Below are 24,582 nucleotides of genomic sequence, written 5' to 3' on the forward strand. Positions count from 1 at the left end.
TACCTTCAGTTGTGTTCAACTGACATAAACACTTATCCTCAGTACCATAGTGGAGTTAGTCTACAAAATGATTACGGATAATATATATATATATTTTTTTTTTGATAGTTAACAGAAGGCGTGGCTAAGAGACATTAGACTTGCTCCACATTTTAGTTCTCATTCTCATTCTACCGAAACAAAATACACAGACGAAAGCAAACTGCCTCCTCCTAAAACCACGGCAAAAATATTAATGCATTTCTGCAAATTTAATTCTTGCGATTTTAATGCACAGTTTGTGTTTTGATACTTTAACAAATTTGATTTTGGATTTTCCAATGTCAATCAATCAATCAATCAATCACTCAATCAATCAATCAATTTATTAATTAATTATCCGGTTGAAAAAAAAAAATAGAAACCCTCATAGAATTTGTAATGGTTTTAATGGTTATAATGGGAATTGTATTGGTTTTAATGGAAACTCTAATGGTCCCTGTGAGTCTCTACTGGTAATTTGTTGCTTTCTATTGGTGGCATGTTATGTCTAGTGGATACCAGTAAGGACCAGTAATGATAATGGTAATGGTTTTAATGGTTAGCTGATGGTTTGTAATGGCATTTGTAGTGGAAACCATTAGAATTTCTGTGATGTTTTGTGTTGGGGTTTCTGACGAGATGTGTAGTTGACGAGCCCACACTTTACCCCCGTGTTGTGTTCCTTGTGAAGAAGTTTTTTAAGAAGTGTAATATTTGGTAGATTATACAGTTTATACAGATTATAGCGAGATGGAAACCGCAGATGGTGATGGTTGCCTGGAGACCACACCCCTCACCAGCCGGTTCACGCGCGCTTTATTCACGCGCCAGGCGAATGTGCCGTAAAGCGAGGCCGACTGCCGGACAAAACGGCGGATTTAAATAAGCGGGTTGGGGTTAAAGAAACAAATAAAGAAAGAACGAGAGAAAGAGAGAGAGAAAGAAGGAAAAAATCCTTCGGCGGAGAGACGGTGTCCGCTTCCCTGTCTCGCCTGGACCGAGGGGCTAGAGGAGGAGACGGGGGGATAAGGGGAGGAGGAGGAGGGACAGGATAATGAGCTATTCTTGTACCAGCGCAGGCAGCAGCCAGGACGCACCGAGCTGTAATAAGAAGTGCGGCGGCGGCGTTAATCCCGCCAGTCGCAGCGCCACCGGACACGTCGATCCCAGCCCCGGTCCCAGCCCCAGCCCCAGCGACGGCGACTCGAGCTCGAACCCTGAACCAGAGGAGGCCATGAAAGTCAAGAAGGGCTGCAACACCACGGACGTGGGAGTCCCCGTCACCACCGAGGAGGAACTGCTTTCCAACACCATCATCACCCCGGAGGACGTGCTGGGATTGCAGAAGATCACGGAAAGTAAGTGACGCTAATCTGCGCCTTTTTCCGGAGAGCGCGAGCGTCTGGAAGATTTCTGTCTGTCTTTCTTTCTTATTTCTTTCTTTCTTTCTTGTGTTCAGGCATCATAATGCTCACATGATCAAAACAAGAAGCATGCGTCATATACAAGATGCATTAAATCCCACTGACCATTAAGGAGAGAGAGAGAGAGAGAGAGAGAGAGTGAGAGTGTGTGTGTGTGTGTGTGTGTGTGGACACTTGGAAAGCGACATCTCCTGAAGAATTATTTACCTCTGCCATCATTTCAGTGGAGTGTGTTGTCTACTCCTTGTTGCAAAAAAAAAAAAAAAAAAAGAAAAAGCTTGTTAAAGAAGCATCTCATTATATTTCTCTTTTCCTGTTTAAACCATTAGATTCAGCACAGACCACATGTTGCAGGTGAGATGAGAAGTGCCATGTGGAAAGTGTGCTAATGACTTATATATGATCACTGAAAATGCTGTTTGTCTATAATAGTAATAATAATAATACACACTGCAAAATAAGATTACAATAAACTAAGTATCAGATTATTTCTAGATTACAATAAACTAAATATAAGATTATTTCTCGACATCTTCAAGCTTGAAATAGTCTTCTAATGGCAGAAAGTTTTGCTTATTATAAGCATTTATTTCTCAAAGGAGGAAAATCTACCGAAAGAATAAAGACATATAAAGTGTGAAAGCTTGAATGTCTAGAAATAGGTTTAATAATCCTATATCTGGTTATTGAAATCATATAACAGGAAATACTAGATTAATTTGCTTAATCTTCAAGATGTTTTCATGAGCTGTTATTATTATTATTATTATTATTATTATTATTATTATTTTTTGCAATGCCCAGGCTAGAAACACCTTAACCTTCGAAACTCTCCAATACCACGTTCAAGATCCATTTACCCCCGATCCGTGTGTAGTCATATCTTAGGCATGTGTTTAGTCACGTATATTTATAGTCCTGATGACACGCAGAAGGATGAGCTATATTTAATCTTCAGATTGTCTAACGGTGCATTCCTAAGTATTGTTAGATAACAGGCGGTAAATATGCGCTCCATCATCATCATCCGAAACCAGTGTATAAACATCTCTACACAACATGCCTCTTAAGATTTTATTACTGTGACACAGCTTTTCAGATTGGTACGGAAGACTCGTAAGAACAAATGTCTGATATTCGTACTTATTTCCATTTCTATTACTCCTAAAACCAGCCGCATAGTTATCCATATCATTTGTGCGCAAGTAGCAATGTAATATACAGCGAGGTCTGAAACTCTGAGACCACAGAATAATGAACACGTTTAAAAACAAAGAAAGGAAATGTTCAATATCTTTAATATTCAATATTCCACTCCATTTCTATTTCTAGGTCACTGTTTAGATTTAAGCAAATCTGTCATATTGACCATGTTAACTCCTTTGTACAGAAGGTCAGATTTTCTCCAAGTCTTATCCCTTCCTTTAAATCAGGTGTTCAGGTGACACAGTGATGGATTTGATCTAACGCAGATCACCAGGTTGTACACGAACTCATGGAGTCTGTCTCAGCTCAAGTGCACGCTGTCATTAAAGCAAAATACTGAATACTAAGAAATTCCTTCATGCAGTTCAGGTAATTATTTCTAAGATTCTACTTTTCACTCAAGTTATTGCTCGTAATATGATCCTTATCATTTACTTCTTATAATATCAAGTCTCTGGTCTCATACTTTTGGATCCTACTGTATATTACGTTGTACTTGTTGCACAAGTTACATGGATAATTCTTAATTAATTTAGAAAACCAGAATCATCCTTAAATCATATCACGGTGTTATTTTGTTTAAAATTGCGTTAGGATTCACTCAACAAACTACTTCACATATTATGTCTGTTTACTTTGCTGTTAGTCAGTTATGATATACTGAATTTATCATAATATATCTTTTTTAATAAATCACTGTATAGAATAAAAAATATTAGTTTTCGAAGCTGTAACTATTTTTCTGAATTTGCTGGTTTATACAGGTTAATTTAAATTACTTTTAGAAATTATACTTTTTTTTTTTCATGTATAATGACATCTAGTAATTTTGTACATGACTGAAAGAAAATATTTTAGAGGAAAACACAGGTTGTCAGATGTTATGAAGTGGACACTTAATAGCCACTGTTCACCAGTTTGACATGACAGGGCTCCAAACCACAAGTTTCCAAAATGCATTCCTCAATGTCTCTAGTCTTTAGAGACGTTGTCTGCTTTGTTTCTATTTTTTTAAGAGAAAAAAGTCCATGGGGTATTGCACTTTCCTCTGCAATCTGTGCATTCAACCTGTAGAAGTTGCACTTGGTTTCACATTGTGCTGCTTTCACGTATCCTCTGGAGATGCTGCTGGAGGATTTCTCTGGAAAAAGCCATTGTAAATCTAACTATGATTCTAAATATAACATTACAGACTGATTGTTAATTCAGAATGTTAAGGTATTCAGTATGTTAAAATGCTAGCATGCTATACGAAAACTTCAGTCTGTAGCCATCGAGCAGGAACGCGTTTCTTTGCTTGTTCATTTTTTATTTGCAGATTCACATTTACTGTGTCTAAATGCCGCATCACTAAAAGATAATGAACTGATTTCACATATTGTTGCCTTCAGTCACATTTCCTTACCAGTTCTTTAAATTAAAATGGACAATGTATTAAAGAATGAGGATTGTTTTTAGTCTATATATTACAATAGCAGTTTGTAATTCGCATGTTTACTGCGATAAACAAAAAAAAGATGATATGACTCCTTTTGAATGCCTCTGATTCCACTGAGCTCCCTTTTTGCATTTTTGATGCAATATCACATGTTTACAGCGTAAATTTCATCTATGGATTGTGCCGATGCAAGCATCATTTGCTAATTAATGCCATTCTGTTGCTGTTTTGATTGGGCATGTTAGAAATTTGCAGACGCAGTGGGATTTTCAAACCTGTTTTGGTCCAAAAATAGCATGCCTACATATATAAAGCTGTAAAAGAAATTGCTTTTTGATGTTAACGATGGTGTTAACTAGATAACGCTCTTGGGCACAGGCAATTTGTTAAAAACAGGCATTGCATTTTTGCAAAGAAACTCCTTTTCAATCCATTAAACAACAAGTATTGCTTGTAATAGGATTAGACATAATTCATAGGCCATGTAGTGACCCATGGACTTCAGTTCCATTGATAAATTTTGGCATTTATCATATTTTAGAATCAAAGTTCATAAACTGTTTTCATCACAATCATAGACTGCATAGTATAGCGTGAATCCTGTATTCTATGTAGTGTTTCTAGCCACGGCAAGTATCTTGTATCCAAATTTCCATATTTATTACACTACCACTAAAATATCAGCATAAAATTGAGCCACAGAAAAAAAAAACAACCCAGAAAATATATTTGCTGTAAGTCCTGTCATGTAGCTGTTTATTGCCACCACTAAAAATTTACATAAGATTCGTTTGTACTGTATATCATTTCGAAAAAACATCACTGTGCTGCACTGCAAACACTCAGTTCTTAAAGGTGTTGAGAGGAGCTGATTTGATTGGATATCGCAGCAGCACACTTAACCACACGTCTTCATGATGTATTTACTCAAACCTGTACCATGGTCATGAATTTCTCCCCGATTTTGTCGTTTTCCAATTCCCACGCACTAGCCAGCTCTCCCCTGTCCAACCAGGGACGGGGAAAGGCAAACACGTGCTTCCTCCTAGACATGTGAAGCAAGCCAACTGCATCTTTTCCAACTGCTGATGATGCAGAGTAACACACTCAGAGGAAAGTGCTATCAGCCTTCTTCCTCATACATGTGCTCACAAGTGCCCATGATTGGCTAGCATTACTGTGATTGACATGGGAATGAGAGTATGCTCCTCCCATCCAGAGAGTACAGCTAATTTTGCTTTCTAGAGTCCCGGCTATGAATATATGTATTCGTATTTTATTATTTTATTTACATTATCAGGATTTGAGCTTGCGATCTCTCACGATGTGCCAATCTCATGCCTTGTTTCTGCATGTGTACGCTACGATCATGAAAATAGAGCCCTTAGTCATGTTGTAGGCTGTTGCACAACCTCTTATTTAATGTGGCCTAAGATGAGAAACCAGGTGCATGTGAAATTAATCATCCCTATACTAACTGACTGGCATTTTCAGTTTTTAAAGGTTGGACTAATCACTTAAAATTAAATATGCGGTTAAATATTGTTTGTAAGATGAAGCAATATCTTGTCTATCCTTGAAATAAACGCGTTACTTCTTCCTACAGCATTTTTCCTAAGAAACCTCATAGAGGATAATGCATTAAACAATCGTGTTTAGTGAATTTAATGAACAAGATTTTAAATATTCTAAATGCATACCTAAACATTTCTACTCAGTTATTTATTCAGATACGTTCCTCTTTTGGAACAATATTTTTAGTAACGTTAAAGAACAGTTAACTAAGGATGAAGGAGTACAACCTGCACCTTCATATATTTTTAGACACACTAGTTTATAAGCCCCTTAGCAAGACGTTTAAATCCCTGAGGCATCTTTGCGGAGTTTACTATGGTAACAGTGTGTGCTGGCTGAAGTGTGGCAAGTCCCACTCTCTCTCACACACACTTTAATGAGCTTCTCTGGGTGACCTGGGGCCCTGGACAGCCATCGTTTCTTCTATTAGTTATAAAGCAACACAACTGCATTTAAACTTTAACAAAGCAGCAATTAGGATTGGCTGAAGTTAATTTAACCGTTATTATCCGTGTCTTTCTTCGATTTTAAAAAGGTTACAGGAGTCTGTTCTCATCTTTAATAGGAGACACTGCTGGAAATTTGATAGTGTTTCCTTACAAGTTCTATAATACTCATTCAATCCTTTAAGAGATGTATCAGGAATTAGATGAAACATCCATGGAAGTCCTGAAGTGTAGTTATTAAAGTTATCCAATTTAAACATGGAAATAAAAAAAAAAAATCTCAGAATGTTGGCGAAAAATCCAGATATATTCTAGAAATCTTTAAAGAGTAAAGATTAAATACAGCCGGATCTTCTGATGCCCAGAAATCATATTTAATCATGATGTTAAATCCTGATGTCCTTGATGAAAAATAAGCAGCGAAGTGTGCATGAGAAGATGGCTGAATCATTTCCACTCATATTTGCATTTTTGTTCTCAGCTGTGTTTGATTTGATTTATTTCTGTGTTAGGACATTCATTAACTTCAGTGCATCATTTGTTATTTTCCTATAACAGCACATCCTGTCATGTTTTATTCCAGTTACTGTATAGTACAGCAATTTGTTAACACTAACACTTTTTTGTTTACTGAAGAATGACACGTAATACTTTTTAACTGTTTATAGCTGGAATTATATAGTTATATGTTTATATAGTGTAATGCAAGTTTCTTTTATCGCTAGTGTTATGTTACAGTTGTTCTCATTTCACACTCTCTCTTGAAGTTAGAATAGAAGTCTTAGGCACATGCAAAGAAATGCTGTACAGGAAAGATGGCTTCTACTTTAAAAAATACTATAAAAAGCAGTAAACAGTAATAAATGAAACAAAGTCAGTATTTAATGTGACGATCCTTCGCTTTAAAAAAAATCAGTATTCTCAGGTGCAGTGTGTGCAGTTTTATAAGGAAATGAGCTGGAAGTGTTACTGAGCATCTTGCAGAAGCAGCCACAGTTCTTCTGGAGACTTTGACTGTCGACTCGCTTCTTATTTCTGCAGCGAAACCCAGCAGCCTTCATTATGTTTTTATCTGAAAAGTGTCTCTTATGGAATCTGCTGCTTTCTCTACTGACATACAAATATTTTTCTGTATCATTTAATTTTGTGCTGGAAGACTAATGTTTGGAAATCTAAAAACTTTTTGTACTGAATCAATAATGTAGAAGTCAGAAAATAAAAATCTATAACAAAGTTTGTACTAAAAAAAATAGGGTGCTTTTGCACAGTACTGTGTAAATAATTATATATATGAAACACAGCTTGATGTTACTGAGAAATCTTTTATCTGAGTGTTACAAAATGCTGACACTGGAGACTTCTAAAATTCTTTAAATGTCTGATATCAGTGAGTCTGTGCCTGCTGTAGCTTCAGATTCTTGTTCTTGGCTTACAGGAGTGGAACCCGATGTGCTCTTCTACTGTTGTAGTTCATTCGTCTCAAGGGTTGATGTGTTGTTGTGCGTTCTGAGATGCTTTTCTGCTCACCATATTTGTAAAGAGTGATTATTTGAGTTACTTTAGCCTTCCTGTCAGCTCAAACTAGTCTGGCCATTCTCCTCTCACCTCTCTCTTTAGGTTTCAGCCTGCAGAACTTGATGTTTTTTGGTTTTCGCCCCGTATAAACTCTAGAGATGTGAAAATCCCAGGAGATCTACAGTTTCTGAACTACTCAAACCAACCCATCTGGCACCAACAACCACACCAATAGTCACTGTGATCATATTTTTTCTCTGTTCTGGTACAAGAGAAGTCTAAAGGTAGTCTCAAGAAATGTAGTGCATGCTGACATCAGGACAAAACTGCAATAATCGAATATTTCATAATTGTATAATTGAAGATGTGTCTGTAGTCTTGAGCCTGACGTAGTGGTTCAGTGTTCTGGTAGTAATTTGATATTTAAAATGCATTTTAACTTCATGTTGAGAATTATTTGTGACTCGGTCTTTGCTTTGCTATTGCACACTAACAGATTTTTCTCAAATCGTATTGCAAATGCCAGTTCAGGGATGACGTTGCGTTTCGATTTTGGCTCCTCCTACAGAAATGTCACTGCTGCTTTATTAGTAAACCAGCTTAATGCGTTAGAGCTTCAGATTTAACCAACTGCTGTTCCACAGTTTACAGTGTGTATAATATTTCTTTTAAGTCATGATCAGGAATAATTGGTTTCTTTCCCAATGTACAGTGTCTAAATGTAGGGAACAGGATTAATGTCTCATGTTCCTTTTCCTCTGTAAAGCTGTACGCCATGAATGTGGCGTACTGAGTGACATTTCCCGTCTCCGAGCTATTAATTCCTGCAGTCAGCACTGGAGAGGATGCACAAGAAGGTCAGAGGATATTCAATGAGATCACCACATTTTAGCGCTGCAGTTGTTGTTTCTGGGAATTACATCATCCAGAAGGGTTTGAAAGCTAGCTCTCTTAAACACATATGTCATAATGGTCACGAAAAATAATTATGGTTTGTTTTTTTAATAAATATGATTTATTTTAGGCAGAAGGATTCTGCTATCTGTAGTAAAGCTGGATTTTTCTTGATAATGTTTTTTCAGGAAATTATGATGTGATAAGGTTTTTTTTAGAAGACAAAAAAAGCAAACATATGTACCTCATTTGAAAAAGAACAAATGCTTTTAGTAAATATGAACTAATCCAACTAATAAATTATTATAATAGTTACAACATGTGGTTGAATTCTCGAATTTGATTGGTCAGAAGGTTTATAATAATACATATTATTGTTTTAATACGTTATTGTTTCTATAGTAACAGCTAATAAACACGGATTTGTACAGTGGACACGCCACATAATCTAAGACTAGTAATAAGCAGATTTAAAAAGTGTTGGTGTTTATTTTTTTATTAAACATTTATGGTCTTTGGTGTCAGCGCTTTGTAACAGTCATGGTGCTTTGCAAAGATTCCCAAAAGAGAGGAGTTTACACTTAGTGGTTTCTCGGTAAAATGACAAGCTGCGTTATTTTGCGAGAGAGAGAGAGACAGAGGAAGAGAAGTGAAGATGCTGGTGAGGGAACAGCTGTTTATAGCTGCTATAACGTAAGTGATAACAGGAGCTAACTTGTCTCGCAGATGTTCCCCAACATTAAATCTAACTCCGAACTCTTAAACTGTGTTTTGTTCATGAATAAATTGCAAATCACTGTGGTGTAAGTGGAAAAACACACTCCAGACCATGCTGTTATTCGACAGTAATCCACTTCAGTGTGGTAATGGCACTCCGCATCGTGTTGGGCCATATCACACCACCCCGGCAGGGGCTGGAGTGTGTTATTCCTTACATAACCACTTTGTGATTGTTGCCTCAGTTTATTTCTGTTGTGTCCTTTTCAATCAATTCTCACTCACGATTCTTTGACTAATTTTCCAAGGAACAACATGTACTGAATATTTACTAAATTCTTACATTACTGTAGCGGAGCATGGTAGCTACATTGTTCCTAGTGTGAATGATGGCTCATCTGCATTTTGAATCACTGATTTATACTCTAACACCCTAAAATCCTGAGCAAACATAACTGCTATTAAAAAAAAGTGTAGTCTGGTTAAAAAAAAACAAAAAACCCTATCCATTTATCCAATATATTTATATATATTTAATATATTTAGCCCTGTTTTGAATAAGGCTGGCTGTAATAAAATGTCTCCTATATGCTAAAACTCATGTAGTGGGATGACTGCTAATTAACACATTCGAGTTCTTTGCCCACTTTGCGACACACATTACAATTTATTGCATTAAACTTCAGTCAAAATATCGGTGAATATGCGATTAGACAAAGTGTGAGGCATTATACCAGCTGTAGCAGTCAATAATGTGGCTGATTAAATCATACGCCTTTTCTTTTCTTTCAACGACCTCCCAGAGGTGATGTAAACCATAACAGCTACATTTTAAAAGACTTCCAAAGCATCCATCATTACGCCATTACTAATTTATAAAGCTGCTGGTTAAAATAGAAGTGTTATCTTTTCTGTGGGATGCTTCCGAAACCGTTTCAGTGAATAGATCATGCAATTTTTTTTTTTTACTCGTGTTCTAAGTTACACCCATTGAAAGCAGCAGTATTACCGGCTGATTAGCATGGCAGTGTTTCTTCTCTACTGCCATAGCAACTCATGAGCCACTTCAATTTAATTCAATTCAATTGCATTTGTATGGCGCTTTTAACAATAGACATTGTTAAAGCAGCTTCAAAGAAATCCGAATGCAGATCTGGATCCCTAATGAGCAAGCAAGAGGTGACGGTGTGAAAGAAAATCTCCCCGAGATGAAACGAGAAAGAAACCCTGAGAAGAACCAGACAGCAGAGCCGAAAGCCACTTGAGGGTAAAACCCGTGAGTGGGTGCGTGCAGCCATGACTCACTTCCTGTTCATTCATTCATACATTTAGTTGTCGATTGTTTAGTTATTGAGAATTTAATATTCCTTACATAATATTGAACATTTATACAGATTAATAGGACAGATTTGTTCCTTCTCACTACAAGCGAGCAAAATTCACTCACGTCTTACCGACGTTGTTTCTCCCCTTTTTCTTCTGTAGACTCGCTACGCTTCAAGGGGGGTCTATGTTCCCTGGTCGCAGCAAATAAGAGAAAATATTGGCTCTATTCTTGAAATCAAACTGCATTGAGAAATGAATTGAGATCTCAGTTTTAAAACGATGTTCTGTAAATAATGAAATTAAATAATATACAGTATGCGGGTATGTTTTTGCTGGATCTAGGACGAGTTGAAATAAAACACATTGCCTGTATAATGTTTATCCTTTTATTGTAGAATGTGCATTCACAAGTGTAGAAAGCTTTCATTCCCCATATAATGCAGTGTCTATGACACAACATAGTCAAGGCCGTGTCGATGTCGCACAGAGCCGAGGTTATGATTTTGCTACAAAGCTTTCATATCAAGCCTGTTCTTCATTGCAAAATTTATAATGATTCTTCTCTGTTACTTGTCACACTGAGGTATTTCCCACTGCTCTGCACTGCTGTTGTTCAAATATCAGTACTGAAGACTATTTTCCGTTAGTGTCGTAGCTTTTGAACTCACAAAGCTGGACATTATTGACACTGGCCTGAATTTCGCAGCCTTGCCTCGCCTCGTCTGGCCTTCCTTGCTGTATTTATTACTCTTGTTCATCTCTGTCTGGAAGCTGACCACATGGATCCTCCATTTCTGTCGCTGCCGTTTACGCCCTGGCTGGAGTCTCTGATTAGATGGATTTGCTCCCATCACTAAACCAGATTAGAGCCGTTGAGCTCCACAGGACCGAATACATTCCTGGTGTCGCTTCATTTTCTAAAAAAAAAAAAAAAGGCTGACAAAGCAGTCTCTGTTCTGTATTACTTTTATTGTCAACTTTTATTGTCTATATGAGGTGTTCATGACAAGAAATTTAGGAAGCATTTTATGTTGAACTTTTACTTTCATTATTGATATGGAAAACATTTTATACTAAGCATTTGAATACATTTACTCTGCTTTTTAAATTCTGTACTTGAGTTAAACCTCAAAGACACATGAACTGTCAAAAAAACTATAAAAAGAGTTCAAGAGTTCCATAATGCAGGCATAAGACATCTTCATCTACTGGAGCTGTACTTCTGATTAGGAACAAACAAAGAGATAGTTATTACTTGAGTAGTGTTAATTATGTATATTCTTTTTGTCAGGTAATTTATTTCTATACATAAATGCATCAATGTTTTCTATTCATTTACTTCTAAGAAACCTTGCAAATAACAGCACTATTCTCAAGTGTCTCAATAGTTTAAACAGATTTTTATGTATTATAGATTTTCTTTTGACCCAATTTAGTTTAGTTAGAAAGGATAAATCTATATTCTTCTACTGAGGCGAGCAATATCATGAGTTAAATACAAACCACTTTTTATTGACTCCATGGATTTTTCACTATTCAATATGACAAAAGGAGAGGGAGTCTGTACGTCTATTAAAACCATTTCTGCTGCCAGTTGCATTTCTTTTGGACTTACGGTATGTCAGAGCTCAGATTTGATCCTAGTTGTCCTGCTTACATCCAGTGTTTTTCACCAGGGTAATGCTAACAAGCCCATGTAGTCTGGGATTTCCTGCCAGTATAACAGTACAGAATTTAACTCAAGCATTTTTCCCTAAATTGGGAGACAGTATAGGTTATGGAAGTGATTTGAAGATGGGTGTATGTTCACACTTGGTGTAACGTACATCAATTCTGGTAGGTACAAGAGGAAACAAGGAAATTTGTGTTCCTTGTTGATGGGAGAGGGCAGAGGAGAATGGCCAGACTGGTTCATGCTGACAGGACGGTTATGGTAATTCAAATAGCCACTCTTTATATCTGTGGTGAGCAGAAAAGCATCTCAGAATACTTTGAGGCAGGTGGGCTACAGCAGCAGAAGACCACATCAGGTTCCACTCCCGTCAGCCAAGAACAGGAATCTGAGGCTACAGTCAGCACAGACTCACTGAAACTCGACATTAGATGACTCATTTTCTAGCTTTGCTTTCTGAGAAGATAAACCCAAGTGTGGGTAGAGGTGGGCTAATGTATTTTGTACTGGGATATGTCTGTGATTTTATCTCAGCAAGTTTTTTGCACATTCGTAGTCTATATGTTTAAAAACACATAAAAATAATACAATATACTATGTCCCGTGCAATTCTTACATATCCTGTAAGAAGGTAAGAAAGTGTTTACTTGAACATTCAAGGACGCTTTGTCTAAGGTTTAAAGACCAATATTTAAAGAAAAATGAAGAAAATGGCATTTTGTAGTCTTGTCACTAGTTTTTTGGTGTTCTTGGCATAGCTATATATTACATACAGTACATGTTATGGACATCAAACTCATTTCGGGAAGTCACATGCCATACAAAAAGTTGTAATAATATTATTATTGGACCTTCTATGTGTGACAAAACTACATATTTTGAATAGACGCTGTATAAATCCTGTGGAGTCATAAGCATTACCAAAGTTCAGTTCAGTGTTATCTGTATAGCACTTGAAACAAAGCACATTGTCACAAAGCAGCTTTACAGAAATCCGGATGTAGAATAAGATCCCTAATGAGCAAGCCAGAGGCGATGGTGACAAAGAAAAGCTCCCTAACAGGACTTGAAGAAGAAGAAAAAACCATCCTCTTCTGAGTGACAATGGATAGTGGGATTATAAATGAAGTCCTCAAGAAACATTACTCAACACACATATGTCAGGAAGATTGACTGTTCCAATAGTACTTCAGTTAATTTTGTTAAAGTGAGGTTTAACCCAGTGAGGCTAACCTGCCATATGTTTCCTTAAGCATCTCTTATCCCTTCAGTCATTCAATACCTACCTTATAATAAAGGAAATCCTAAATCCTAAAGGAGGGTTACACTGGATGAAGGTGTTTTTGGGCGTGACGTCACCACATTTTAGAAGAGAAAGATGATAATAAGCAAATGAATAGAAACCATTTAAATTGGCAGTGATGTGACAGAAATGCTAAACCATCATTAATCCATTCTTAAATAATGTGAGTCACTTTGATAAGCAAATATTGTTTTCCACGGATGTTTGGAGGAACCACCAAACCGTGACATTTTGTCACGATACCAACCAAAGCTACTGTGTGGAGTTAAACTCTGCTAAATGCCATAAACTGTCAAGTTATTCTTTTTTCAATTGTAAAATGGGAAAATTATTTAAAATAATGTGCCTAATAGTGGAATAGCTTGTTTGTAAAATAAATCTGTGCTGAAGGGGTCTGTGTAGTACAGTTAAGAGAACTATGGTTACAAGCCATATACATGTGCCAGTTGCATGCCCGGGCATGTGGTATATTTAAACACATAGAATATGATCAATATTACCGATCTGAGCTTTTGCTAAATTAATTGGTATTCTACTAAGTGTTGAAGTGATTGAGCTGGAGTTCATACAAAAGAAATGGTAAGAAAGGCTACAAGCATTACCTGGGATGCCTGGCATTATTGTAACCATATCTGTCTACTTGTATTTGTCTATTTATCTTAAATAGATGGATAGATAGCTAGGTAGATGGGTAGTTAGCTTGGTCTACTTTGTCCAGCATGCGCAAACGTTACCTTTGCAGTCATCTTGCAAGCTTAATCTGGCCATTCTCCCATGGTTTGCTTTACAAGTGTCTCACTTTCTGTTCTGTTTGAGTGATAAGAGAATGACGAGTACATTTCGGCGTAGGAGTGCAGACGAGAGAGACGAGTGGAGGCGAGTCAGTGGCAGAAGTGAAAGCAGGGTGAAATGGAACAGATGAGAAAGAAGAGCAAAGAGGCATGATGGCATGATGGCAGGAAGGGCAGTGATGAAGAGATGATGAGAGGGAATGAGGGTGGAGAAGAACGAGGAAGCAGCAGAAACAGCTTACAAGTGGAGCACCTTGTCGCTTCTGTGTGTCTGTCAGGCAGAGTTCTGGTGACTATTCGCAGTAAGTGAATAGTCCAGCAGAAGAACCCTTGAGGATGTCTTTCAGAAAATAGGAAAGGCTGAAAGGAAAATATACTGACACTGTGGTTTCTGCTGTATATGGAATGGGTTTATTTTCTATTTTTGTTACACAGGTAGTTTGACAACTAAGCAGTGATTTGATTAAATGAATCGAAACTGCAAATTGCCCCGATTTTACAAAGCACGTTTCTGATGATGACACATCTGTTACATTTTCTCAATTTCCTCCCATATTTAAAAAGCCTGATATTGATTTTCTTTCTTAGTATACAGTAAATCATATAAGCATTCTTTACAACCATGGTGAGCAGAAAAGCATCACAGCACCATCACCTTGAGGCTAGAACAGCAGAAGATCACATCAGGTTCCACTCCTGTCAGCCAAGAACAGGAATCTGAGGCTACAGGCTCTTCCAACCTGGACAGCTGAAGACCAGGTGACGTCCATGCTATGGTCGAAGTCACTGAAGTCACCATTCTGCATTCTGATGTTTGATGGACATTAAGAGAAGCTCTTAACCTGATTTGCATTGCACTGCTTCCAAATGATTGGCTGTTTGGATAATTGCATGAATGAGCAGCTGTTCATATGTGTACGATGCAGTATGCAAGTATGCATTGTATGCAAGGTTGGATCTGATACAATGACAATATTTCTTCCTAACAAGAAGTAGTTTTAAAGGAACTTTTTCGAATGTTGAAGTAAAAGCTGTTTGTGTCTATTTTTTTCCAGGACCGAGCAGTTCCGAAATACATTATAAAGAGAATAAAATATAGGTTAGGCACAAAAGCTGTATCACACCATGAATCATTGCTTCATACAAAGCGAATGAGTCATAAACAACTGTGAGTCCACATACTGCTGTAGTCCGTAATAGCAATATTTTTGTCCGTCTCAGTGCTGTTAAAAATGAGCAGGAGAGGGGAAATTGCTCGTATGTGAATAATCACATGCTGTTACCGAGTCCACAGGCTGACAGATTTAATGCTTGTCACCCTTTAACAAATGTAGACGTGCTAAACACTTGTTCCTGCTGACTGATTGTGGGGTTCTGTGCTGTCCATGTCTTTTTAAATCAGCAAGTAGATTTCTGGTTTTGTGCTTGTTTTGTTCTTCAGGCCAGTCGCAGGTTGTGGTGTATGTTGTCTGAAAATGTGCTGCAAAAAACTAAATGCTTTGTCATTTCTACTGCAGGCACATTGTGTGTGTCTGAGAGAGAGGGAAGCAATTGAAAATCTTTTATATAGCTTTTCAATTTCATTTCCTTCTGCAATCCATCTGAGCACTTGTCACTAGTCATTTTCATTCGAGGTCCTTCCTGTGACGTCATTGTTGGTTTGAGTATTTCAGAAGCTGCTGAGCTCCTGGGATTTTCACACACAGAGAGTTTACGCAGAACGGCGCAAAAAAACATTCAGTGAGTGCCAGTTGTGCGGGAGAAAATGATTAGAGAGATGAGAGGAGAATGGCCAGACTGGTTTATGGTAGACTACGGTAACTCAAATAATCACTCTTTACAGCTGTGCTGAGCAGAAAAGCATCTCAGAACGTGCAACATTTCAACCCTTGAAGCGGACGGGCTACAGAAGTCCACATCAGGGTCCACTCCTGTCAGCCAAGAACAGGAACCCGAGGTTCTACAGTGGACATACTGTAGACTCACCCAAACTGGACATTTGAAGCCTGGAAAAACATTGTCTAGTCCGATGTTTTCTGTCAGCAGCATGAATCTATGGACCCAACCTGCCTTGTGTCAACACTTCAGGCTGCTGGTGGTGGTGTAGTGGTGTGGGGAATGTTTTCTTGGCACACATTGGGCCACCTCAATACCAATCGGGCCTATCTGAGAATTGTTGCTGACAACATGATCAGAATTTACCCATCTTATAATGCCTACTTCCAGCATGATAATGCTCCATGTCACAAAGCACAAGTTTTCTCCAACTGATTCAACAAGACCAAGTGTACTTCAATGGCTGCCAGAATCCATTAGAGGATTGGGATGTGGTAGAATTGGACAATTCGCAGCATGAATGCACATCTGACAAATCTGCAGCAATTGTGTGATGCAATCATATTAACATGGACCAGAATCTCAAAGCAATATGTCCAACTCCTTGTGGAATCCATGCCGTAAAGAATCGAGGCTGTTCTGAAAGCAAACTGGTATTAGTAATTATTATTAGCATGGTGTTCCTAATAATGTGGCCAGAGGGGGTATAATTTATTTTACAGTTTTACTCCGTGTTGTGCATTCCTTTGTGCAGTGTGTCAATTTTCCTGCTGCTCTGAGCATTACCTCACTGCACTGAGAAGATTACTCACTGCCTCTTATCAAATACGCTTCTCCATTCACTCACTCGTCCGCACTTTCACTCGCTCCATCTCCATTATATTTTATAGAGAGCACTAGACTGTCTGTTACAGATATGAAATTTCTAATCTTCTGTTTCCACAATGTAGCGTTTCATTGGTAATAAAACAGTGTTATGCAAACTGTAAATTATAATAAAGGTTCATGATAAGATGGTGAGTCAGTTTCACAAGAGGCCCAGAAAGTGCTCAGGTATGAATACGGATGTGGATTCATGGTTATTTCAGAGAGGTTTTGATTTGTCATTGCAAACCTCTGAATGAACACAGAGAGTTAATTCAGAGTTTCAAAAATATACAGTTAACCTTTACTTACCTTTATCACTGTTTTCATATTTCTTAAATGTTTTAGGATCAGTCATCAGTGTCATAAAGATAAGAATATTTATAATGAATAATCTCCATTCATTTTCAGGAACCGCTTTATCCTGCTCAGGGTCACAGTGATAATGGAGCCTATTACAAGAACACCACCCACTCTCAGACACACACTCACACACTCGTTCACACCTAGTGGCCATTTAAAGTAGCCAATCCAAGCATTTTGAGATGCTTTTCTGCTCACCACGGTTGTAAAGAGTGGTTATTTGAGTTACCACAGATTTCCTGTCAGCTTGATACCATTAATAAGGCATTCGCACCTGGATGTTTTTTATTTCTCGCACCATAAACTCCCAGGAGAGAAAATCCCAGGAGTGAAAATCCCAGGAGAGTGCGTTCTGAGATGCTTTTCTGCTCACCATGATCGTAAAGAGTAGTTATTTGGGTTACCGTAGGAGAGTTAACAGGAGTTTTTGAAATACTCAAACCAGCCCATCTGGCACCAACAACCATGCCATGGTCAAAGTCACTGAGTTCACATTTGTTCCCTATTTTTTATGCATTGCACTGCTACCACATGGTATATTTACACTGGCAGCAGTTAGAGAGGTAAATGGAACTAAAGCCACTGCATCCCGGGATGACCCTCGGTGCTCAGATGTTATAAGCAGCTTAAACCTTAATCTGGGCCTGATGCATTCACCGACAAGGCTTATGTGACTATGGGAAATGCATCCACAGGACCATATATGTGGCCTTCTCCTAGAAGTGTACTACACCACAGGCCAATTATTGTTTGGTAAAAATGCATTTTTGCTTGCACAGCCAACAAAGTTTATCTTGTTTATTAGAAGAATTTGTGCTCTATTCCTGAACTGTTCCAGTCACGTTCATTACAGAGGTACACCGTAGTTACATTGCATTGTGCACATAACAGGAATGATTAAAAAAAAAAAAAAAAAAAGAACTTGTGCTGTATATCTGAGTGTGAGTATATTAGAGTGAATATAGGGAGAGGTCCAGGCTCAGGAATCCCTCAGGGGTCCAACTGGTAGCCCAATCTCTGGGATACAGCTTGTGTTCATTTGTCCCTTAGAATATAAAAGGATTTGTAATCCATCAGAGGGAGGGAAACAGGGATGTGTGTGTGTGTGTGTGTGTGTGTGAGGGGTGAATGGAATGGCAGACAAAGCAGATTTTGTTGCTGTGACGAAAGACTTCATGCAACTGTTGAGAGGAGTGCTGTTACACCTTTCGTCTTCTAATTTTATCACATTTTTGTCTAAATCTCTTTGTAATGATTTGACTTTGCATTCCTCACATGTTTTGTGTGGAATTGGATTATTTTTTTAAAGCCCAGTTTGTGCTGTATTATAGTATAAAAGTAGAATTCCAGGACAAATCATGTAACAAGACAACAAACTATAAAGCAAAATCAACAGGAAGGTATTTATTACAAATGTTTTACCACGACCCTGTCACTCTCCAGACGTAATCCAAAGAAGTCAGAATATGACGTCTTGCAGGTAAAAGAGATCTGTCAAGAAGAGTGGGTCAAAATTTTCTAAGCTGTCTAGCAGCGTTTGGACTGGTTTGTGAGGAAGAATGTACCTGATATTTCTTTTAGAAATTAAATAATTAAATAACTATACTGGCTCAGAGGGTAAGTATTTTAGTGGACTACACTTTGAAAAAGTGGTTGAGACAAAAACGGGCATGGTGGGGACATGTCCCAAGCATCCCCAGAGCACAGTTACACTTTTGCTGGTTTCCTTTTAACTTTGCGAGGACACACAACGCCCTTGGCACCCAAATATGATTATAGTCTGTTTTCTGTTCATTTTTCTTACAATTTTGGCTTTTGCAGTATAAATGAATGAACAGTAATGTAAGAATTATGTTGTGATATTGTATCACATGAGTTGTGGATTGATATAATACAGCACACACTGTTGTATTAATGAACAGTTCAGATACATGAATATGGCAGACATATTGGTAATAAATCTTCACCGACTCCTTTTCCAGACTACTTGTGCAGTCCAGAGGACAACGTATACAACATCGACTTCACACGGTTTAAGATAAGGGACATGGAGACAGGGACAGTGCTGTTTGAGATTACAAAGCCTCCAGTAACGGGTGAGTCTGAGTGAGTCTGAGTGATCCGATTACGTAACTGTTCTCTCTCAGTGCGGATTTATTCTTGTAGCAACGGAAACACAACAAGTGCTTCCCTACCCTGTGATTTACCATGAAATGCGATTACATTTACATTCTCTTAACAGTCTTTTTTTTTTTAGGAATTTATGTAGTATGTTTTAGAGATTGCACTGATCCGATATCAGGCCAATACCAGACCCAGATCGGATCTCTGAGAAAAAAATGACTGGATTTGATCCGATTCTGTAACAAATATAAAAGATTGGAATGAGATTTGGAAAATATATATTTTTTGGAACTATAGATGTATTTTACTATACATTATATATAAAGAGACTTGATTATATTTTTGTTAGGATTGATTTTTATTAAATATATTTAAAATATATATTTAAAATATGTTTAAATAAATTTGTGATATAATGATTTTTGTGTGAAAGCTATGGGCTTCTATAAGTAGTGTTTTTAGCTATGTTTTTTCCCTGCGTTCCACCCCTAGTATGTTTTTCTATTGGTATGGTGAAATAAAAATCCCTTTAAATCATGTAAATCCATGCTTATGTGTAATCTTTATATCTGTTGCATCAGACAAAGGTGGAGAGAAACGAGACATTGACCCCAGTGCTGGCCGATTCGTGCGATACCAGTTCACTCCAGCATTTCTACGCCTGCGTCAGGTTGGAGCCACGTAAGTAAGACGCTATTTTATTATTCAGAAGAGCTCAAAATTGGTAAGGCAACACATTTTGACATTTAAATATGATTCCCAGAAATGAGATGTTTTAAATGGTCCATAACTGTGACGCTATCAGCTAGACGAAGAGTCCTACTGCCCTCATTATGAAATGGACACAGAAGTAATTGGATTGAACAGGAAATGCTGTGAAGAGTCTTAGAAAAGAGTTATTCCAAAGCCGAGCTCTATATTCAGTCTTTCAGAAGACGGCTGTAATATTCAGGTCAGAATAAATAAGCTGGAGGAAAAAAGCTCTTGATAAATCATACTTTAGCCCTGTTCGGATTGGGAAAGTTTTAAGTGGGGAGGTGGGATGATGTAATTATGCTGCATTGGACTTACCTTGGAAATGGGGATTCGGAACCCGGAATTACATCATTTTCAACCTCTGTGTATTCTAGCTACAAAGCTACAAACAAAAAACATGTTTTATCGTCTTGTATTACTGTTCATGTTGGTTTGACTGTCACTTGCTGAACTCAGGTTTGAGGAAACCGCCCTGAGATCCTGAGTAGGAATTCTGAGCATTTTCTTTGTTTATCTACGTCAGAGTTACGAGTTACGACCTTTAGTAGGTTTTTTAGTAGGTTTTTACCTTCTATGAAGTGAAGTGACCTGTAGAAATAACCCCAGGTCATATATATCCCATCCAAATTGGTAAGAATTCCATTATATCCTGTGTAGTCTTCTGTATAAAGACATTCCAGGAAGTGTTGTTTTCTATGAGCTCACACCAAAACCAAAATGAAACCGAGTTTCAAATGCAGAACAATAAAATACAGATGATGTTTAAAAGGACTTGTCAGAAAAGCGACACTTCCTAGCACAGGTACAGCCTACGTACTGTACATGTTATGATCATGTGACCTAGTAATGATCAAACTTGCTTAGCCACACCCCCTACAACAAGCACTTATAATAAAGGTCAAAACTGTCAATTTGTAGTAATATGAAGTGTCTGTAGTATGCATGGGATTTTTAGTATGACAACCATGCGTACATCATGAAGACGAGCCCTTCTCTGTGATTTATACAGAAATCTCTTATCCGGTGTGAATCGATCATAATTACTACAGCCGTCCTCTGGGAACATTAGTTCCATCACGAGACAGGTAAAGGAAGACAAAGGTGTGTCAGATTGTGTTATAAAAAAATGAGTGAATTTCCTATATGCTGTGCTTAGAGAAGGTGGATGTCAGGCATATGGAGGAAATAAACCCATCTGAATACTAATGTTACATCAGAAAGTGTTAATTTCCCTATAATCTTATACATTTGAACATAGGGAATAGAGTAAAGTACTTCTGACATGAATTAAATGTCGTGTACCCGGTCTTTCTCGTGAGAGAAAAAAACAAAACAAGAATTTCATTTTACCAAAGAACATATGAAAATAAAGATCTTGAATCTTAAATCTTGAATGTGTACTGTAGACTCTTAAATGCTAAGTTCATTCTTTCCCTTGTTTCCTCTCTGCTGTTATTTAAGTGTCGAGTTCACTGTGGGTGACATTCCTATCAATAACTTCCGCATGATTGAGAGGCATTACTTCCGCGATCAGCTGCTGAAGAGCTTTGACTTCGAGTTTGGCTTCTGCATCCCTAGCAGCAAGAACACCTGCGAGCACATCTACGAATTCCCGCCACTCTCAGAGGAGATCAGTGAGTACATAAAGCAATGTGCACTCTCAAATTATCCACACTGTTCCGGTTTTGCTCATGCACAGGCTGCGGATAATCGCTTTAAATCCGAGCAGCTCAAGTGGTTATGGATAATGGCTTTTCTTAAAACAGTTTTGAACAGGAATGTTCTGTGGAGTCTAACACACACTCACAGGCCACTTTAGTTTGCTCATTCATGCAATTATCCAGTCAGCCAATCATGCGGCAACGGCATAACGCATAAAATCATGCAGATACAGGTCAAGAGCTTCAGTTAACGTTCACATGAAAGATCAGAATGGGGGGAAAAAATGTGATATCAGTGACTTGGTATTGTGTTTGTTGCCAGACAGACTGGTTTGAGTATTTTAGAGTTTACATGGTATGGTGTGAAAAAACAAAAAAAACATCCTGTTATATCAGAAGAGAATGGCCAGACTGCTTCGAGTTGACAGGAAGCCTACGGTAACTCAGATAACCACACTTTACAACCGTGATCAGCAGAAAAGCACCTCACGCCAAAACCTTAAGTAAGATGGAACCTGATGTGGTCTTCTGCTGTTGTAGCTCATCCATCTCAAGGTTCAATGTATTGTATGATTTGAGCTGCTTTTTCTGCTCACCACGGCTGCAAAGAGTGCTTATTTGAGTTGACATAGGAGAGTTATTAGAAGATCTTGCAGTTTCTGAAATACTCAAACCATGCAAGTCCCCTCCCCTCCCCACGTAATTCTGATGTTTGATTAAAACATTAGCTGAATCTGTATCTGCATGATTTTATGCACTGCTCTGCTGCCGAATGATTGGCTGATTCAAGTGGCCGGTGAATGTAGACATAGAATGCATCTATGGTCATAAGAGATAAATAGGACAATAGGATAAAATTTGTACTAGAGTTTGAGAAGCAGTGTCCTTTTAAAATGGCGTATGTTCTGTTTTGACAATGTGCAGCAGTGTGTGGATGAAGTCGTGTCTCAGGATGAGTTCTAATTTTAATCCATCCCGATATAGCAGATGCCAAATTCTGACCTCTCTCCTCTGTGTGTCAGTGCGCGAGATGATCCTGCACCCCTACGAGACGCAGTCCGACAGCTTCTACTTTGTGGACAACAAGCTAGTCATGCATAACAAAGCAGACTACTCTTACAGCGGAGGTCCTTAAGACGGCAGCTTTGAGGGAGCTGACCTGGATGGTTTGATGGTTTGGCTGAACGAATGCCCAGCCCACATGCGTCTGTGTGCACCAATCACGCTCTCCCTGAATTTGTGTCATTGACATGTGGTAATGCCTGTCTGTGTGAGACAAGTGATTAGATGACCATGACCTTTCACACGTATATACATATCATAAATGTGTTTAAGATTTTTTTTTCACAATACACCAGCAAAAATAATGTTTATTTGGTAACTTAATCCTAATATTAGTGAAGATTCTTTTTTTGGGAGAGGTGGACTTAAATTCTGTGGTTATTTATATGGCCAAATATGGCAATGGCACTAGGTGGTAAAGGTTATGATTAGGGCTATATGTTTGACTGCTCCACTGTGTGTGTGTGTGTGTGTGTGTATGCGCGTGTGTGTGTGAGAGAGAGAGAGAGAATGTTTTATGCTGTGAGACTGAATGCTGATTGTTTACCAGAGTGTGCATTTGAGCATGCATGGCACTGTTACATATCGATTAAAAAACATAGATTCACAGATTCACTTCTATCGTAATTTTCTGAGAGTTAGATTTAATATCTGTAAACTTGTCAAGAATACAATAGTAGAGCATTGCTCCTTCTTCTTCGTCTTCTTCTTCTTCTTCTTGACATGTTGTAATTTATATGGTGAGATCATATTTGCGTGTCCACTGCACATCTTTTCATACGTGATCACGTTATGAACACAGAACATATTCCCCAAGACAACATTATTGCGTTATTGCAGTATAACAACTTATCACCACGATGGAAACCTCTTCTCATATGATCTCATAGAATGTCTGCGCAATGTTCTTGTTCATGTCTGCTTTGTGTCATGATTTGTCAATAAGGAAATGTTCATAAAGGTAAAATAGTCATATAAAAAGTCTCACAGGACAGACAAGGAGGCATAATGTGCGTTACAGGCATTGACGTCATTTCCAGTCTGGTTTGTGTGATCTTTTTTTTTCTCAAACAAATGGCTTTTTGTTTTGTTTTCTTTAAAGATTTCTCTCTACTAGGTCTACTGTCATAGATATGAGAAAAATAGAGAGGGAGAGAGAGAGAGAGAGAGCATTACTTCAAATCTCTTTCTCCATCAAGCATTCCTTCAATCACACATTCCAGTGAGTTCAGTTCCTTTTGGATGTTCATGTATAGAGCAGAAAGTAGAATTAGCGTTTTATCACCAGGACGTGTCGTATCTCTTCTATGATTCGTTTGAAATGTAAACGAAAGTGAATTTAGGAGAATTTAAGGAATCGTGTCTGTTTTTATTTTATGCCCTCAAAGGCTCAAAATGAGTTCTTCAATAATGTTTCTAGTTAAAACTTGTAACAGCTTTATTTATGATTGTGATTTACTGTACATTTTGAGAAAAAAAAAAAAGTGTAAAGTTTTGGACAGCTCAGATGAAAGTCTGGAATTAAAGAAATAAATGTATATGTGACTTTTTGAAATGTTCGTAGATGGTCTCTTTTTTTCATTTTGTA

The 24,582-nt window shown here is 37.9% G+C and overlaps 1 protein-coding gene across 1 annotated transcript; it reads left to right on the forward strand.

The window, feature by feature from the left end:
- The first annotated feature begins 815 nt into the window (after positions 1-815).
- On the forward strand, positions 816-24,549 carry unc119b (unc-119 homolog b (C. elegans)). Its single transcript, XM_026938637.3, has 5 exons — positions 816-1,379; positions 19,374-19,487; positions 20,097-20,196; positions 21,733-21,905; positions 22,955-24,549. Exons 1-5 carry the CDS (start codon positions 1,076-1,078, stop codon positions 23,065-23,067), a joined length of 804 nt encoding a protein of 267 aa, XP_026794438.1. The 5' UTR covers positions 816-1,075; the 3' UTR covers positions 23,068-24,549.
- The last annotated feature ends 33 nt before the right edge of the window (positions 24,550-24,582 follow it).

This window comes from Pangasianodon hypophthalmus, chromosome 15 (assembly GCF_027358585.1).
Source record: "Pangasianodon hypophthalmus isolate fPanHyp1 chromosome 15, fPanHyp1.pri, whole genome shotgun sequence".
Taxonomy (NCBI): domain Eukaryota; kingdom Metazoa; phylum Chordata; class Actinopteri; order Siluriformes; family Pangasiidae; genus Pangasianodon; species Pangasianodon hypophthalmus.